Source organism: Oratosquilla oratoria, unplaced genomic scaffold (genome assembly GCF_046742065.1).
Source record: "Oratosquilla oratoria isolate Oo_2021 unplaced genomic scaffold, ASM4674206v1 SCAFFOLD47, whole genome shotgun sequence".
Classification (NCBI taxonomy): Eukaryota; Metazoa; Arthropoda; class Malacostraca; order Stomatopoda; family Squillidae; genus Oratosquilla; species Oratosquilla oratoria.
This window is the reverse complement of record NW_027467711.1, coordinates 4,313,286-4,333,884: the sequence shown is the minus strand read 5'-3', so window position 1 is coordinate 4,333,884 and position 20,599 is coordinate 4,313,286. Positions and strand designations below refer to the sequence as shown.

Below are 20,599 nucleotides of genomic sequence, written 5' to 3'. Positions count from 1 at the left end.
ATAATAAACAATGCCAATCTTTCTTTTTTTCTTAATGCTGATGTTTTTTAGCTGCTTCTTTTAATTTGCTATATTTCTCAATCTAATAAATTCCCAGTCTTTGTTAATTATTTTTTTTTTTCTCTATGAATAAAGGATGACTATTGTGGTGGCTTGTTGAATGACTGAAGGAAACAAAAGATTGATAACATATAATTTATTTAGTTAACAAGAAACACGCTGGATCTTTTTAAAATGACTGAAGGATTGATAACATATAATTTATATAGTTAAAAGTTTTAAAATATATTGAAATATAATATACTACACTACATCTCAAATACAAGCACAAAAATAAACGGAAATAAAGAAATAGTCATTTATCATATATTGTACATTCACATTAAACGGCTCTGTTTGCGCATGTGGATCTTAAATGGCAGTGCGTAGAACACTGAATTCCATTGGCCCGGCATGAGCACTTGTCAGTTTTGCAGCTACCCTTGCAGGAACAATGCGCTTTCAGGAATCGATTTTCCGGATTAAATTTCTGAGCCGCCTCACGTAGACTTACGTGTTTTTCAATGCTCATCTCAACATCACCGCTGTACGCCTGGAGGTCGCCTCCCGTGAACTTAGTGTTAATCACCCCGTAAGCTGTACTAAGCGAATATTTCTTGGCCATGCTCCCATGGATGGCGCTTACGACAGCTGGTATACGAGGTAAGTCCATTGCTGTTCGGTCCAACTTTGGCACAGCAATGCTGACACGATCTCCCACAGAAAACTCTTGAACTTGAACTCGTTTCCTCCTGTTGTAAAACTCTGACATCCTGGCGGCTGATATATATGTATTCTCCAAAGCTCGTTTGCGAATGGAGGAGTGGCGAGTTGATGATGGTTGATTTTCAGGAGTTACTGGTGGTTCAGGTTGCGGTGGCGACGGTGATGTGTCTTGACTGTCATCCAGTGGTAGTGATTGGGAAGGGTCTTCTTGTGGCAAGGGTGATGGCTGGTTGGTGGCATCATCTAGTGGTGGCTGTGATGGCTGTTTGTCTTTTCGTGGTGCAGGCTTGAAAAGACGTGGTGCTGCGATAGGTTTCAATATCGGGTTCGTCCTTGGCGATGGCTGGCTGATCAGTTCTTGGGCTGGAGGTGGCGGCTGGCTAATTTCGTCTTCTTTATCTTCGGTTCGGTCTTCAACATCACGGATATCTTCCTCTGCAAAGCAGCCTTGGGCACCAGGAAATAGCCCAGCAGGTACACTTCTCCCAAAGACAACGTGATAGGGAGCATCTTGAATAGTTTCATGTTTGGTACAGTTCATGGAGAACTGTATGCGTGGCAGCCACGATGCCCAAGGATACTGCACTGCATCATCGTCGACCTTTTCCTCTTGCTTCATCGCAGCGATCCTCTTGTCTACAATCTGATTTCCTCTTTCAACAAGTCCTTGTGACTGGGAATGACGTGGACGGCCATTGACGAATGCAGTCTTTCCTCCCCATCTGCTGAACAATGTCTGGATAAGCTGGTTCACGAATTCTCTGCCATTGTCCGAGTGGAAAATATTCGGTGGTCCGAAGTACGCCAACACCCGCTCTTCAAGTAATCTTCCAACTTCTTCTGCAGACTTCTGCTTGAGGGGAAACAGTACGTGGTACTTTGAAAAGTGATCCATGAAGTGGCCGATGTAATGGTAATCCCTATCTGGTGAATGTCTCATGTCAATGAGATCGACTTGAACCCTCTCAAGGAAGTCTTTGTGGACTATTGGTCGAAGTGGTGGTCTTGTCACTTGCGGTTGACTCAGTTGACATACTGGACAGTATTTGCAGTACTCCTGGATGAAGCCACGTGTGATGCCAAAGTAATGTCGATCTACGTAGTTCTTTAATTTCTTGTAGCCGCAGTGACTCAATTCGTCCACATGAATTCCCTTGACGACATCATATAGATTACCGGCGTGAACTACCCTTAGAAATTTGGCACAACCGTCAAGTTGTTTTCTTTGCTCATTTGGGATGACCAGAACTTGATGAAGTCCGAGGCCGGGGATGTTAACGATCTGGAACTTTCTTCTCTTTACCCAATGTCGAAAGTGCGGGTCGACCTTCTCACTAGGATCCAGCAGGTGACATCTGATGGCGTCGTACTTTTCTTCACTGATCGTTGGACTTTTTGTTGAAGCTGCCTGGCGCTCGGCTAACCTCTGCATAACTTTTTTAAAGGCTGTATCGTTCTCCATGATGCTGAACTTATTACTATGGAAAACTTTATGAAACGGTCCCTTTTAAAGGACTGGGGTAACCTGTGTCACCCAATTGGGGGTGGGACTATTCACCCCCAACGAATCATCGCCAACAATTTACCGTCAGGTCAATTTCGACGTCAGATATTCGCTGACAAGACGGATACAGTTTGCCGCTGGCCGGACGCGAAAAAAGGTTTGATATAAAAAATAAAAAGCAGAAAATATACAACTTACGTATGAACAAATGGATGATTAAGATAATTGATTGGTGAAGGAATGGGTGCCACATTCAAGATGAACGGACAGCTGCAATTGTCTGGGACTCAATAATCTGGGACACAACTGTCCTAGATCCTACATTCAAGGGAATGTTTTGTCAGCAACAACCAGCATTTATCAAGGACAGTAGCAGAACATAGGGATAGTAAAATCTATGAGTGATTGATTGTTTATTTGATTGATTATTTGATTAATTGATTTTTCATTTTAGTAATTCATTTCTTTATTTCATTTATCTATTTGTTTTTATCTATTTATTTCATTTATCTATTTGCTTTTATCTATTTATTTCATTTATCCATTTGCTTTTATCTATTTATTTCATTTATCCATTTGCTTTTATCTATTTATTTCATTTATCTATTTGTTTTTACATATTCATTTATCTGTCTACTTATTGATGATTAAGATAATATATTGGTGAAGGAATAGGTGTAACATTAAAGATGAACGGACAGCTGAAATTGTTGGGGACAGAACTGTCCGGGACTCAGCCATGGACGTTTCGGAGTCACGAAACTGTCAACCCTGGATGTTTCGGCCCCATTCATATACACCGCTCATGTCTTATTTCAACTTATTTGGCACCAAAAAGATTTTTTTTGTCATATTTATAAATAAATAAATAGATAGATAAATAAATAAATAGATAGATAGATACTGTAGATAGATAGATAGATAAATAAATGAATAAATAAATAAGATAAATAAATAAATAGATAAATGAATAAATGAATAAATAAACAAACAAATGAATGAATAAATAAATAAACAAATAAACAAATCAATGGATGAATAGATACATATATACATAGATGAATACATGAATACATGAATGATGAATAGATAAATAAACATAAGAAAATAATAATAATAATTTAACAAAAATAGTTATGTTGGTGCTTAAGAAATAAATAAATATAATTATTGGCATTATGGTATTCTAAATTTGAAGTAGACAATAGTAGATGTGTAATCACTTTCTAACTTATTTGATTTTAAAGAACATCAGAAAACTAAATGTCAAATTTTAGAAGACTTATTGTTAGAGGACTAACTAGTGGAAGACTAATTATCAGAAGACTAACTAGTAGAAGACTAATTCTCAGAAGACTAACTAGTGGAAGACTAATTGCCAGAAGACTAACTAGTGGAAGACTAATTGTCAGAAGACTTACCAGAGGAGGACTAATTGTCAGAAGACTACCTAGTTGAAGACTAATTGTCAGAAGACTAAGTAGTGGAAGACTAAATAGTGGAAGACTAACTAGTGGAAAACTAATTGTCAGAAAACTAACTAGTGGAAGACTAATTGTCAGAAGACAAACTAGTGGAGGACTAATTGTAAGAAGACTAGTGGAAAACTAATTGTCAGAAGACTAACTAGTGGAATACTAATTGTCAGAAGACTAACTAGTGGAAGACTAATTGTCAGAAGACTAACTAGTGGAATACTAATTGTCAAAAGACTAACTAGTGGAAGACTAATTGTCAAAAGACTAACTAGTGGAAGACTAATTGTCAAAAGACTAACTAGTGGAAGACTAATTGTCAGAAGACTAACTAGTGGAACACTAATTGTCAAAAGACTAACTAGTGGAAGACTAATTGTCAGAAGACTAACTAGTGGAAGACTAATTGTCAAAAGACTAACTAGTGGAAGACTAATTGTCAGAAGACTAACTAGTGGAAGACTAATTGTCAAAAGATTAACTAGTGGAAAACTAATTGTCAGAAGACTAACTAGTGGAAAACTAATTGTCAGGAGACTAACTAGTGGAAAACTAATTGTCAGAAGACTAACTAGTGGAAGACTAAATGTCAGAAGACTAACTAGTGAAAGACTAATTGTCAGAAGACTAACTAGTGGAAGACTAATTGTCAGAAGACTAACTAGTGGAAGACTAATTGTCAGAAGACTAACTAGTGGAAAACTAATTGTCAGAAGACTAACTAGTGGAAAACTAATTGTCAGAAGACTAACTGGTGGAAGACTAATTGTCATAAAACTCACTAGTGGAAGACTAATTGTCATAAAACTAACTAGTAGAAGACTAATTGTCAGAAGAATAAATAGTGGAAAACTAATTGTCAGAAGACTAACTGGTGGAAGACTAATTGTCAGAAAACTAACTAGTGGAAGACTAATTGTCAGAAACCTAACTAGTGGAAGACTAATTGTCAGAGGACTAACTAGTGGAAGGCTAATTGTCAGAAGACTAACTAGTGGAAGACTAATTGTCAGAAGACTAACTAATGGAAGACTAATTGTCAGAAAACTAACTAGTGGAAGACTGTCAGAAAACTAACTAGTGGAAGACTAATTGTCAGAAAACTAACCAGTGGAAGACTAATTGTAAGAAAACTAACTAGTGGAAGACTAATTGTCAGAAAACTAACAGGTGGAAGACTAATTGTCAGAAAACTAACCAGTGGAAGACTATTTGTCAGAAAACTAACTAGTGGAAGACTAATTGTCAGAAAACTAACTAGTGGAAGACCAATTGTCAGAAAACTAACTAGCGGAAGACCAATTGTCAGAAAACTAACTAGTGGAAGACTAATTGTCAGAAAACTAATTAGTGGAAAACTAATTGTCAGAAAACTAACTAGTAGAAGACTAATTGTCAGAAGACAAACTAGTGGAAGACTGTCAGAAAACCAACCAGTGGAAGACTAATTGTCAGAAGAATAAATGTCTCACATCCGTCTCATTTGTTGACCGCCCTATTGATAAACCAATTGTTGCCTATTTCCTTCTTAAATCTAAATTTGTCCATTTTAAACCCATTAATGAGAGTATTGCCCTGTTGTCTTAATATGAAGACCTTGTTAAAGCCTTTGATCCACTTAAAGAACTCGATTAGATCACCCCGCACTCTGTGTCTTTCCAGAGGGTTTAAGTTAAGGTGCCTAAGCCTCTCTTCGTAAGGTAAATTTCTGAGCCCATGTATCATTTTGGTCATTCTCCTCTGTACCATAGTAATTTACTGAAACCCTTTCAACCTCCTACCAATCTAATGACCCCCTTTCGACCCCATGGACGGTCTCATCGACCCCCTACCAATCAACTGACCCCCTTTCGACCCCTTGGCTATTTGGAGATGACCTGACCCTGCATGTTTCGGCCTCATGAAATTATCAACCCCGGACATTTCGGCCCCATTCACGTATTCTAAATTTGAAGAAGACAATAGTAGACGTGGAATAATTTTCTAAATTAATTAATTCTAAAGAACACCAAAAGAGTAAATGTCCAATTCTAGAAGACTAATTGTCAGAAGACTAACTAGTGGAAAACTAATTGTCAGAAGACTAAATAGTGGAAAACTAATTGTCAGAAGACTAACTAGTGGAAGACTAATTGTCAGAAAACTAACTAGTGGAAGACTAATTGTCATAAAACTCACTAGTGGAAGATAATTGTCAGAAAACTCACTAATGGAAGACTAATTGTCAGAAAACTAACTAGTGGAAGACTAATTGTCAGAAAACTAACTAGTGGAGGACTAATTGTCAGAAAACTAACTAGTGGAGGACTAATTGTCAGAAAACTAACTAGTGGAAGACTAATTGTCAGAAATCTAACTAGTGGAAGACTAATTGTCAGAAAACTAACTAGTGGAAGACTAATTGTCAGAAAACTAACTAGTGGAAGACTAATTGTCAGAAAACTAACTAGTGGAAGACTAATTGTCAGAAAACTAACTAGTGGAAGACTAATTGTCAGAAAACTAACTAGTGGAAGACTAATTGTCAGAAAACTAACTAGTGGAAGACTAATTGTCCAGAAGACTAATTGTCAGAAGAATAAATGTCCCACATCCGTCTCATTCGTTGACCACCCTACTGATAAACCAATTGTTGCCTATTTCCTTCTTAAATCTAAATTTGTCCATTTTAAACCTACTAATGTGAGTATTGCCCTGTTGTCTTAATATGAAGACCTTGTTAAAGCCTTTGATTCACTTAAAGAACTCTATTAGATCACACTGCACTCTGTGTCTAAGCCTTTCTTCTGTACTGATTCTAGTGAATTGATGTCCATTCTATAAGACAGAGACCAAAACTGTACTGTAGAGTCGAGGATAGGTCTAACACTAGATAGAGTTTGATCATTACCTCTGCATTTCTATTTGTAACCGTCCTAGCAATGAAACCTAATGCTCTGTTTGTTTTGATCCTGCCGCTAATGCATTGTTTCCTGGATTTAAGGTCAGGACTCATTAGAACTCCCAAGTCTCTCTCGCACTCAGTTTTTTTTTCTTCTAAAAACCTGTTATCTAAGCTATATCTATTTTCGGAGTTGTGTAGTTGAATTGGGCCTATCCTTTCCCTATTTTCTTGTTCTGTACAGATGTAAGAGGCCGGTAGTTGTACGAATGGAAATGAGCCTGCCTGCTCGCCTGCTGTTTTGATAACATTGAGGTGACGCTATGTCTATGTAAACACACCGACGGTGGTGACTGTTTTATAATCGATGATGTAATAAAAACTCTGTAAGCGCAGGTTAGCTTCGTTTGACTAATGCTGAGGTAAACGATTTGCTAGTGGCATTGCAATGGCTTTCCGGATTGGTGCAAGGTGGAGGAGAAAAAAACCTATTGGTGCATGAATTCAAAGTCACGCCCATAAGGAGTGACATTTATTTGAAAAGTCACCGGAGATTGGATTAGAAAAATTAGTGACGTCAGACGAAGGTAGCTTAGCGTAGGATACGGGATCTCGTCAGACGATCGGGGGAGACGATCTAGAGAGACGATCTGGGGAGACGATCTAGAGAGACGATCTGGGGAGACGATCTAGAGAGACGATCTGGGGAGACGATCTAGAGAGACGATGGAGAGAGACGAGAGAAAGAGATCCTGAGTGTAACACGACGGTGAAATTACAGTGAAAGAAGAAAGAAAATTCACCACCCTTTTATTAACCCAAAGGACGAGAGAACTAGGCAAGGGGCCTCGAGACGAGTGGTATTACAAGTCAAATATATATGTAAAGGTCGACGACCGACAGCGGTGGTGACAGTGGTGACAAGGGGTAGAGAAAGTGGTGAACAGCGGTGCGACGAACTGAGTGTTAAACACCTCCGAAGAGAAGTGGCACTAGATAAACTGGTGAACGAAGAACTGGTACAAGAAGTCTACGGGAACAAGACAACCAAAAATCAAGAGTGTATTAGTTCCAAGGCGACTATGAGAGAAATCTACAACTTCAAGTAACTGCTACGATGGGAACAAGCATTCTTCAAGATTCTTCAAGATGATCATCATCTACAAGGCGGTCTTCAAGGCAGAGTGTGTGATGGAACAACGTCGTTGACGAATGACAAGGCCGTAGAAGGACGTCAAAACAGACATTGACATCATGAAGCGACATCGCAAGCAGCCAGGATAAAGCAAGGTATAAGTATGAGTACCTCTCAGAATTCTGACGTATTGAGACACGAAATTCACACATCAAATACAAATATTCCAAAATTTACCGGAGAATCTAATAGCTATGGGGTTAACAAATTCCTCAACCTCATAGACACTCTTATGGTAAGTAAAAACATTACCAATGATATCCGTAAGATTGAGATTCTTAAGGAGAATATAGATCCAGAGCATAGAAGGGCGAGGTTTGTCATTAACTTCCAGCAAATGGAAGAAATTAATCAATATGATAATTACAAGAAGGCCTTTCTCAAACATTTCATGTCCAAATGTGATCAGGATCCTATTAGATCATTGGTAAAAATGATTAAGGAAGTTAGGACAAGTGAAACTGACACAGAGTACTTAGCTAGATTAGATAGATGGTCAAAAGACATGAATTCTATCTTGAAAGATTCAGACTGGATAGAAAGATCTAGTGAGAAGATGAAAATCTCACAGGTAATCAAATTGATTACATTTAGCTTATTGGCAAAGAATTCTGATGACTTAACAGCAGAAAGGCTGTACAAGGATCTAAAATCAAATATAAGTTTAGGAGAAGTAGATTATCTTCTTCAAGGATGCAGTGAGACCAGAACAATAAACCCATATGTAATGCCTATAAATCAACAAAGCCAATATAGGAACTCTAGAGAGTTTAAGAAAACAGAAGTAGGACATAGGCGGCATGCTAGAAGTCCATCTAGGGATAGGGATACCAGAATCCTATGTTTTAATTGTAATGCATGGGGACAGAAGGCACAAGAATATTTTTATGGGATTATTTGCAGAAATTGCAAATACGAAGGTCACAATGAGTATCAATGTAGGAACCCTCCATTCTATATTTATCATAATAAAATCGGACACAGAACTCATGAGTGCCGGAATTTTCGGGTACCCCCAGGGCTAAGAGGAAAACCCCCAGACACAGAATAAACCATTTCAGACCTCCCCATATATATACCAATAGGCGGTATTGTGTTAAGTATGGGAATGCAAGAGATGAAAGAAACTGACAAACTGATAATTACTGTTGGTAAAACTTCTGTAGGACCTCTCATTGCGGGTAAAGTGTTCAATAAGCCTATTCAAATTTTTATTGATACAGGGTCTGTAGTTAATGTAATTACTAGTAAAGTTTTAAACCAGTTGAACCCAGGAGTGAAAATGTTGGAACCAATCCATTACACATTGCAAGGTGTAACTGGAAATCAGTTAAAAATATTAGGTAAGGTTGAGCTAGAAGTTGCCTTATATACAAATGAACAATTGTACATACCAGTGATAGTGGTAGAAGAGTCTGTTTTTCCAGGAGATTTATTGATAGGATTTGCAACTATGAGAAAAGAAAACATGGTAATTTGTCCTGCTGACTTAGGAATTTTAGTGAAGTCACAGTTAATCCCATTCTTAAATCAACCAGACTTAAGACCAGTGACAGGAATCAATGAATCCTTTGATAACATTTCTATCTTAGATAGCGTGACTGAGCGGTCCAACCCTATTGAAAGTAAAACAATTTGTGAACCCAACTCAGAAGTTCAGGAAATCCCAGAGATTACTAAATTATCAACCACAGATGCCTTGAGAATTGCAGATTGTGGATTAACAAGGTCGACATTGTTACATCCCATGTCAATTAATAAGGTTGAAGTGTGTTTGAAAGGAATCAATGTAGACTCTGAAGTAATTACAGTCCCAGAATCAGTTAAAATTAAAGGATTGAAGTGGGACTCAGGGATTTATAAGACAAATAAGAACAGAGTAGAAGTATTAGTAATTAATACTATGAATAAAGAGATAGTTTTAAAGAAAGGTACACAAATAGGATGTATTCAGGTGTGTACTAAACCTATTAAGATTTTAAATGAGAATAGTGAGGAGATAGAATTACCAACTTCATCAATTTGTTCAGTACAAGAAGGCATAGAGTTAATAGATATAAAGAATTATTACAATCAACTAATTGCCCTGAGTTGGATGAAGCTTTATTTGCTTTGCTTATGAAACATAAAAAAGCAATTGCTTTGCCGGGGGACGCCTTAGGCAAAACAACTGTTTTAAAACATCACATTAAGTTAAAACCAGGAACACAACCTATCTACATACCAGCCTACAGAGTTCCTCACTCTAAATTAGCTGTAGTAGATAAACTCATCACTGAAATGTTATCACAGGATATTATTGAACATAGTAAAAGTGAGTGGAATTTTCCGTTGATCTTAGTACCAAAGTCTGATGGGACTGTGCGACCAGTTATTGATTACAGGGAATTGAATAAGCACACCATTCGTGACAGGTTACCATTACCCATTATCGGTGACATTTTGAGAAGTTTGGGAACTGAGAATAGATATTTTAGTACTATAGATATCAAATCAGCTTTTTGGCAAATAGAATTGCATGAAGATTCAAGAGAGTTTACAGCATTTTCTACTACAACAGGACATTATGAGTTCAAGAGAATGCCATTTGGGTTATGTAATAGTCCATTAACTTACATGAGATTAATGAATACTATTCTAGATGGATTGTTAGGAAACACTGCCAGTGTATTTTTAGATGACATTTTAATAGTTTCTCAGACTGCAGTGGAGCACTTTAAGAAATTAGATTTGATATTCTCAAGATTAGGAGAAGCTGGGTTAAAAGTAAAACTTGAAAAATGTAAGTTCTTGCAAGACAGTGTCATTTACTTAGGACATAAGATAGACAGACACGGACTTAGTACAGTAAATTCAAAGGTTGACGCTGTCAAGAATTTTCCAGTTCCGACCAATGTAGACAAGGTTAGGAGCTTTTTGGGATTAACAGGATATTATAGAAAATTCATTCAAAGTTATGCTGACATTGCTAATCCACTAAGTTCATTGTTAAGAAAGGACTCAAAGTTCATATGGGGACCTGCACAACAGCAAGCTTTTGACAAGTTGAAAGATAAACTCACGAGTTCATCTATTTTAATTTTTCCCGACTATGAAAAAGAATTCATTCTTTGTACTGATGCGTCTGACATAGGGTTAGGAGGCATACTAATGCAAGAGAGAAATGGAACTTTAAAACCCATAGCTTACACATCCAGACTTTGTAATAGTGCAGAGAGAAACTATTCTATAACTGAAAGAGAAACTTTAGCAGTAATTTATTCTTTAGAAAGTTTTAGGGATATGATACTAGGGTATCCCATCAGAGTTTGGACTGATCACACAGCTATTCAGAACTTATTTAAGCATAAGAATCTTAGAGGCAGACTTGCTAGATGGTTTGCGATACTTCAGTGCTATGAAGTTCAATTTGAATATATTCCGGGTAGAAGGAATGTAGCAGATCCACTTTCTAGAAACATTAGTCAACCAATGACTGGGACTGGGTTGATTAATTTTGTTTGTAGTATAGAAGAATTAGTAACTTTAGATGAAGAAATGCTAATAAGAGAACAGAGAGATGATGAGACATGTGATTCAATAATCAAGCATTTGATGAACCCAAGAGGAGATCCTCCAAAGCTACCAAAGGGGTATAAAATAGAGGAATTTCATTTGATTAATGGAATATTGTATAGGAAAACATTTGTAAATGGGAAAGATATTTCTAGAGGTCAAGTAAATCAGTTGGTTATACCACAAACTCTGGTAAATGAGATATTGAAGTTACTTCATGATAGTGATTGTAGTTCACATCCTGGAAAGGATAAAACTTATAGACAAGCACAACTTAAATACTTTTGGCCAGGAATGAAGAAAACTATATATGATTATATAGAAAAGTGTGTAAAATGTGTAAAGGTGAAGGGAAATACACCAAAACCTGCTCATATACTCACCTATCCCATTCCACAGAAACCTTGGGAAAGAGTTCACATGGATACATTGGAATTACCAATGTCCAAGAACGGCTTTAAATACCTATTTGTTGCTATTGATTATTTTTCAAGATTTTGTATATTACAACCCATAATCAATAAGAAAGCTGAAACTATTGCTTCCGTAATCTATGACCAGATAATCTGTAACTTTACTACACCTAACATCCTAGTTTCAGATAATGGGACTGAATTTAATAACAAAATCTTGGAAAATCTATGTAGTGTATTCCACATCAAGAAAGTCAATATACTCATCAACCATCCCCAAAGTAATGGAGTAGTAGAAAGGTTAAACAAAAAGATAATTATATGTCTTAGAACCCTAATAAGTCCTCATAGTGTAACTTGGGATACTTGGATTCCTTGTGTTAAGTGTACCCTGAACAATCAAATTAATGTAGCAACTGGGGATACACCTCATTTTATAATTTTTGGGGAGGACAAAACTCTGCCATATGAAATGTTGACTGCAGAGCAAAAACTCATATATAATAGGATAAATACTCTTCAAAGTATTCACCAAAGAGTTAGGAAACATATGCAGGTGTATTCACAAGAGATGAAGGAACAACAACACAATAGCTCAGAAACTAGAACTGAAAATTGGAGAATTAGTAATTGTAGGATAAGTTGGGCTCCAGGCAGGCACCACTACCGTGCCTACCCACTGTATCCACACCAGCCGCCAGTAGGCGTCACTCATCAATAGAGTACACGAACTTCGGTGTATCACTCGCCTATCGTATATGGCGCAGTGACCGGTTCACGACCTACGCACTCAACATGGCCGGACGTCGTCTTCGTCTACCGGCTCAGACCCCACGGTCCAGCCGTGGGTCCCCTCAAGCATCCACATAAGATAGACAGACACGGACTTAGTACAGTAAATTCAAAGGTTGACGCTGTCAAGAATTTTCCAGTTCCGACCAATGTAGACAAGGTTAGGAGCTTTTTGGGATTAACAGGATATTATAGAAAATTCATTCAAAGTTATGCTGACATTGCTAATCCACTAAGTTCATTGTTAAGAAAGGACTCAAAGTTCATATGGGGACCTGCACAACAGCAAGCTTTTGACAAGTTGAAAGATAAACTCACGAGTTCATCTATTTTAATTTTTCCCGACTATGAAAAAGAATTCATTCTTTGTACTGATGCGTCTGACATAGGGTTAGGAGGCATACTAATGCAAGAGAGAAATGGAACTTTAAAACCCATAGCTTACACATCCAGACTTTGTAATAGTGCAGAGAGAAACTATTCTATAACTGAAAGAGAAACTTTAGCAGTAATTTATTCTTTAGAAAGTTTTAGGGATATGATACTAGGGTATCCCATCAGAGTTTGGACTGATCACACAGCTATTCAGAACTTATTTAAGCATAAGAATCTTAGAGGCAGACTTGCTAGATGGTTTGCGATACTTCAGTGCTATGAAGTTCAATTTGAATATATTCCGGGTAGAAGGAATGTAGCAGATCCACTTTCTAGAAACATTAGTCAACCAATGACTGGGACTGGGTTGATTAATTTTGTTTGTAGTATAGAAGAATTAGTAACTTTAGATGAAGAAATGCTAATAAGAGAACAGAGAGATGATGAGACATGTGATTCAATAATCAAGCATTTGATGAACCCAAGAGGAGATCCTCCAAAGCTACCAAAGGGGTATAAAATAGAGGAATTTCATTTGATTAATGGAATATTGTATAGGAAAACATTTGTAAATGGGAAAGATATTTCTAGAGGTCAAGTAAATCAGTTGGTTATACCACAAACTCTGGTAAATGAGATATTGAAGTTACTTCATGATAGTGATTGTAGTTCACATCCTGGAAAGGATAAAACTTATAGACAAGCACAACTTAAATACTTTTGGCCAGGAATGAAGAAAACTATATATGATTATATAGAAAAGTGTGTAAAATGTGTAAAGGTGAAGGGAAATACACCAAAACCTGCTCATATACTCACCTATCCCATTCCACAGAAACCTTGGGAAAGAGTTCACATGGATACATTGGAATTACCAATGTCCAAGAACGGCTTTAAATACCTATTTGTTGCTATTGATTATTTTTCAAGATTTTGTATATTACAACCCATAATCAATAAGAAAGCTGAAACTATTGCTTCCGTAATCTATGACCAGATAATCTGTAACTTTACTACACCTAACATCCTAGTTTCAGATAATGGGACTGAATTTAATAACAAAATCTTGGAAAATCTATGTAGTGTATTCCACATCAAGAAAGTCAATATACTCATCAACCATCCCCAAAGTAATGGAGTAGTAGAAAGGTTAAACAAAAAGATAATTATATGTCTTAGAACCCTAATAAGTCCTCATAGTGTAACTTGGGATACTTGGATTCCTTGTGTTAAGTGTACCCTGAACAATCAAATTAATGTAGCAACTGGGGATACACCTCATTTTATAATTTTTGGGGAGGACAAAACTCTGCCATATGAAATGTTGACTGCAGAGCAAAAACTCATATATAATAGGATAAATACTCTTCAAAGTATTCACCAAAGAGTTAGGAAACATATGCAGGTGTATTCACAAGAGATGAAGGAACAACAACACAATAGCTCAGAAACTAGAACTGAAAATTGGAGAATTAGTAATTGTAGGATAAGTTGGGCTCCAGGCAGGCACCACTACCGTGCCTACCCACTGTATCCACACCAGCCGCCAGTAGGCGTCACTCATCAATAAAGAGTACACGAACTTCGGTGTATCACTCGCCTATCGTATATGGCGCAGTGACCGGTTCACGACCTACGCACTCAACATGGCCGGACGTCGTCTTCGTCTACCGGCTCAGACCCCACGGTCCAGCCGTGGGTCCCCTCAAGCATCCACAGCCCTGGGGCAAGCTCACCGGCTTCTCTTGGCACAGTCGGAAGCCATCACAGCCCTGCAACGCCAGGTAGCGGCACAGCCCAGACACCACTCATCGGCTCCTCGGTCCTCAGCACCCGAGAAATGTGACCTAAGTATGTCCACGGCAGCTTTCCGATCCTGGAGGCGCTCCATGGAGTACTGGCTGGCCCTCAGCGACTTTGCACCTGCTGAGGCGGTCCTTCATATCCGTCTCCTCTGCACGCCGACCCTACAACGCTCTTTGGACTCTAGATTCACCACGCAGCAATGGGAGGCTCTCTCCATCCAAGGAGCACTGGACGCTATTGGGTGCATGGCCGTGCAGGCGTCCAACCAGGCGGCGGAGTGGTTTCGGTTTTTCTCCGCAGTGTCAGTGTGTGTGTGTGTATTGTGTGTGTATTTACCTAGTTGTATTTACCTAGTTGTATTTTGCGGGAAGGGGAGCTATGCTCGTGTTGTCCCGCCTTTGTATCTTGCAGTGTCTAGTTTGTTTTTAAACTCATGAATGGTTTTTGCGCATACTATTTCATTGTCCAGTTTGTTCCAAGTGTCCAAAACTCTATGAGGAAAACTGTTTTTCTTCAGTTCTCTTCTATAGCTATGTTTTTTTATTTTCTTTCCATGTCCTCTTGTGTTTCTTTTGTCCCAGTTAAGTAAGTTCTCACTATCGAGTACCTCTGTGCCTTTCATGATTCTGTAGATGGTCAATAGGTCACCTCTCTCTCTTCTTTGCTCCAGTGTCGGTAACTCCAGTTTAGCCAATCTCTCTTCGTATGATAGGTTTGCAAGTGCAGGTGCCATTTTTGTAGCTGCTCTTTGGATTCTTTCTATTTTCTTTATATTCTTTTTGGTACTGGGGGACCACAATGTCGCTGCATACTCTAGTCTAGGCCTTATCAATGTAACCAATATTTTTTTCATCATGTCTTCGTCCAAGTATGTAAACGCCACTTTTATTGATCTTAGCAAGTTGTAAGTCTCCCCGACAATTTTGTTAATCTGTATATCATAGGACAAGTCGTTCGTGATAATTACTCCCAAATCTTTTTCGGATCCTACTTTCTTTACTTCTTTGGTTCCAATTGTATATTTTCCTGATATTCTGTTTTTGCTTTTTCCAAACTCCATTATGCTACACTTCTTAGTATTAAAGTCCACTTCCCATTTCTGACTCCAGTTCCATACCCTATTTAGGTCTTCTTGCAGTGCTTCACAGTCCTCATCAGTTTCTATTTTCCTTAGCAGTTTGGCGTCATCGGCAAAGAAGCTCATGTAGCAGTTCACGTCCTCATCCATGTCATTCATATAGATAGCAAACATTATTGGTGCCAGCACAGATCCTTGCGGTACTCCACTGATCACCTCTTTCCAGTCTGAATATTTTTCTCTGAGCACTACTCTCATCTTTCTACCAGTCAGAAAGTCCTCTATCCATTTTAGTAGGTTTCCCTGTATTCCTCCTATGTGTTCCAGTTTTTTTAGTAGTTTTCTGTGTGGTACTTTGTCAAAGGCTTTTTGCAAGTCTAGGAATGCACAATCAGCCCATCCATTTCTTTCTTGCACTATGTCTATTAGTCTTGAGTAAAAGCATATTAAGTTTGTGGAGCATGATCTTCCTTGTCTGAATCCGAATTGTCTTGGGTTTAATATGTCATTGTCTTCCAGATGTTTTACCCATCTATTCTTGATTATTTTCTCACAAATTTTGGCAATGGTGCTTGTTAGTGATACTGGCCTATAGTTGGTGGGTTCTTCTTTGTTTCCTCCTTTGTGTATTGGTACAATGTTAGCGTTTTTCCAGTCCTCGGGTATCTTTCCTTCTTTGAGTGAGCTGTTTATTAAGATGTGTATTTTGTCTGTTAGTTCTTCTTTGCACTCCTTTAGAATCCAATTTGGGTAATTGATTCTGTGTGTGTGTGTGTGTGTGTTCCTCTCACGAAGGAACAATAGATATCCCTCACTTTACTTTTGTGTTGAACATATTGTTTTCTCGGAATTGTGAACACTTAACATTGCTAGTTTTGTTAAATTTACCATATGGTCCATTTAATTGTCTTGGGAGGGGGATGTAGGATAAGTTGGGCTCCAGGCAGGCACCACTACCGTGCCTACCCACTGTATCCACACCAGCCGCCAGTAGGCGTCACTCATCAATAAAGAGTACACGAACTTCGGTGTATCACTCGCCTATCGTATAGTAATGGTCAAACTAACCTCACCCAATAATAAACTTTCACCAAGGTACACTGGTCCATATAGGGTAATTGATTCTGCAGGTGGAAACAAGTTTAAACTTAAACATTTAGAATCAAGAGAAGAATTGATAGGACACTTAGATGACATAAGGAAAATTAGCTTGCAGATCTATGAAGATGATTATAGTAATACTTTGTGCATAAATATTAATAACCCTGGAGAATGTGGAGAATATTATAATGATATTTTTCAAGAGTTGAACATTAATCTTGATGTATTTTACAGATAGTATTGACCATTTGTATTGTATTTGGGATGGGAGACCTAAACAACTGCAACTTGGTGTCAAGCAGATACATGGAAACCTAAAACCCAGGATCTGCTGTGGTCAGACTTGGAATCTTAAGGACTTAAGGACCTCTCATCTGAGTACACACATGAGTATTGTGACCATTTTAAAGTAATGAGACTGTCTTTGAAAATGAAGTGTGTTGGAAATAATATTGAACAAGAAGAGACACTCAAAATCTAGATTAGTGTGTTTTGCAAATTAATTGCTATTGAAAAGATGATAAACCATTCAAATTTGAAAGTTAGTGCTCATAGTGAATTTTCTAATCAATTACATCCTTTCTGTAGACAATCTAAGAGAAAGCATGATCTCTTTTGTGTTCCGAGAAGCTTCGAATGAATTCTCTGGTTAGGAATATGTCTGTTATGAACAATTGTCATTACCAACGAATTTTGGTAGACCAGATCCTCATTGTAACATACAAGGATCTCATTACCTGTTTTTCCCTAACAAGACAAAGGTATCAATAAATTGTCCCGGGTTGAGTCCTAAATTGGATTTGGTTGAAGGTCTTGTCTCTATTCAAGATAACTGCGAATTGCATGCAGACACTATTTCCACCATTTCTAATACCCTTAATACAATGCATATAACCGAGGACACCTACATTTCAACCTTCAACTTCACATTGCCTGAAAACTCTCCTCCCTTGAAAATTAAGAGAAGACCATTGTCAAGATCTCCCTCAAATGATTTACATATACTAGGGAAGGAAAGATAGCTGCAGTGGGAAATACGAAGAAAATGAGAGTGATGAGTGAGGAGAATGGAGGAGAAATAAGGAAGGATGAGGTGAAGGCAGTTGTAAAGATGATGAAAGCAGGTAAGGCACCTGGTCTGGATGGATGTCATGCAGAATGTCTGAAAAAGGGAGGTTCAGTGATGGTGGACTGGTTGGTGAGATTATTTAATGTTTGCTGGAGAGAGGGTAGAGTACCGGAGGACTGGAGTAGTGCCTGTATAGTTCCTCTTTACAAGGGAAAAGGGGACAAGTGTGAATGTAGTAATTTCAGAGGGATTAGCCTGTTGAGTGTAGTAGGGAAGGCTTATGGGAGGATCTTGATTGAGAGGATTAGGAGAGGAACAGAAGGAGTAATTGGTGAGGAACAGTGTGGATTTAGGACGGGTAGAGGTTGTGTAGATGAGATCTTTGTGGTAAGACAGATATGTGAGAAAGCTATAGGAAAGGGGAAGGATGTTTTTTGGGCTTTTATGGATCTGGAAAAGGCTTATGATAGGGTAGACAGAAAGGCACTGTGGGAGGTTATGCAGATTTATGGGATAGGAGGAAAGCTTTTGGGAGCTGTAAAGAGTTTTTATGTGAGTAGTAGAGCATGTGTTAGGATTGGAAATGGAGAGAGTGAGTGGTTTGAAGTAAAGGTGGGACTTCGTCAAGGATGCGTTATGTCGCCCTGGCTGTTTAACTTATACATGGATGGGGTGGTGCGAGAGGTGAATGCTAGGGTAGTGAGTCAGGGATTGGAGATGGTTAAAGAAAATGGAGAAAAGTGGGAGGTGAGCCAGCTGTTGTTCACGGACAACACTGCGCTTGTGGCAGGGTCAGAGGAGGGATTGAGGAAGCTGGTGGCAGAGTTTGGGAGAGTATGTGATAGAAGAAAGCTAAAGATAAATGTGGGTAAAAGTAAGGTGATGAGATGTACAAGGGGTGAAAGTGGCAGTAGACTGGAAGTGAACATTAAGGGAGAGCGACTGGAGGAAGTGGATAGTTTTAGATACTTGGGTGCAAGTGTAGCAGGAAAAGGTGGAGTGAAGGTGGAGTGAAGGTGAAGGTAGAATGTAGATTGAGAGAAGCGAGTAAATGCCTTGGTGGTTTAAAGAGTGTAATGAGAAATAGACATTTAGGAATGGATGCGAAGAGGAGACTGTATGAAGGAGTGATTGTGCTAACAGCACCATAAGAGAGGAAGAGAGAAGGAGTTTGAATGTGTTTGAGATGAGGTGTCTGAGAAGTATGATGGGGGTTACTAGGCTAGATAGAGTGAGAAATGAGGAGGTGAGGAGGAGAACAGGGGTGGAAAGGGAGTTGGGAGATAGGGTGGATGAAAGAGTATTAGGATGGTATGGACACATGGAAAGAATGAATGAAGGACTAGTAAAAGAGGTATGGAAGGCAGATGTGGAGGGAGTGAACATGAAGGGACATCCTAAGATGAGGTGGATGGATGCGGTGAAGGGGGCTTTGGGGAAGAGGGGAATGTCTGTTGAGGAAGGACGGGAGAGGACAGAAGACGGGTGAATGGAGAATGGTTGTATATGGATGATGTTGTGATGCATGAGGGGAAATAGGCGGGGGGATGTGGGGTGAGGTAGTATGTGTGAGCAAAATTTGACGCAGCCTGAAGGGATTTCTCCCCTTCTTCTCTTTTTATGCATGGGGGGACGGAGAGGGGGGTCGCCAATTTAATGAAGTGGCCTTGCTGTGGATGTGCTGTGTCTTGCAACACTGCTTGTGACCCAGGGCAGTGGACAAGGTGCAGGGATGACCCGTCATCCAGGAGGTGCTAAGATAGGAGGGAAGGTGAAGGGGTGTGGAGTATATTCAGGGATGGAACGGGTGGGAGTGATTTTATGCCTTTTCCTTTTTGGCTACCTCCCTTGTAAGGGGGAAAAAGCCTTGGTATATGTATGTACAAAGGAAAAGGGTGAGGGAACCTGTATCTATTCACTACCCCTAAAAACCTCATCCTAAAACAACTGTCATAGGGTGAGGGCAGCAAATCCTATGAGCATTCCAGTCCATGGTCAAAGACAAGCTACGGTTGTCAGCAAAAATCTGTTGGCTCAGATTTTGTCTGGTAGCTTAGGGCTGACCTCTCCAGTACGGTTGCACCTGGCTGGCACAGCTCAGCCAATCCTTGCTACACACAAGCCACCCCACTACATGAAAGTACTGGGCCTCAGGGGGGGGGGGGACTGAATTTAGTTGGGTCTTCCTTGTTTCCCCTTTATATATTGGTACTATATTTGCTCTTTTCCAATCTTCTGGACCTTTTCTTTCTTTCAATGAACTGCTTATAACACTATGTATTTTGTTAGTTCATTCCTGCATTCTCTCAAAATCCAGTTTGCCATTCATCTGGTCCATGCAGTTTCTAACCTCAAGATTACTCAAGTGATTATTTCTTTCCTTGTTACTTCTATCTCTTTCATAGGGGGGACTTTCTCCTCCCACTCGGCATCTCCAAGTTGTATGTTCTCCCTTGTAAACAGCGATTTAAAATGCTTATTCATAATTTCTGTAATTTCTATTTCCTCTGTGTATTCAATTCCTGTTTGTCACATTTTCTCTAATTCTTGTTTGTTCTTAAGTTTGTTGTTTACAAATCTGTAAAATAGT

General features: G+C 38.8%; 1 protein-coding gene across 1 annotated transcript; it reads right to left on the bottom strand.

Moving 5' to 3' along the window:
- Positions 1 to 382: 382 nt before the first annotated feature.
- LOC143023355 (uncharacterized) lies at positions 383 to 2,377 on the bottom strand. The gene has a single exon (XM_076181873.1). It carries the CDS (start codon positions 2,225 to 2,227, stop codon positions 383 to 385), a length of 1,845 nt encoding a protein of 614 aa, XP_076037988.1. The 5' UTR covers positions 2,228 to 2,377.
- Between the last annotated feature and the right edge of the window lie 18,222 nt (positions 2,378 to 20,599).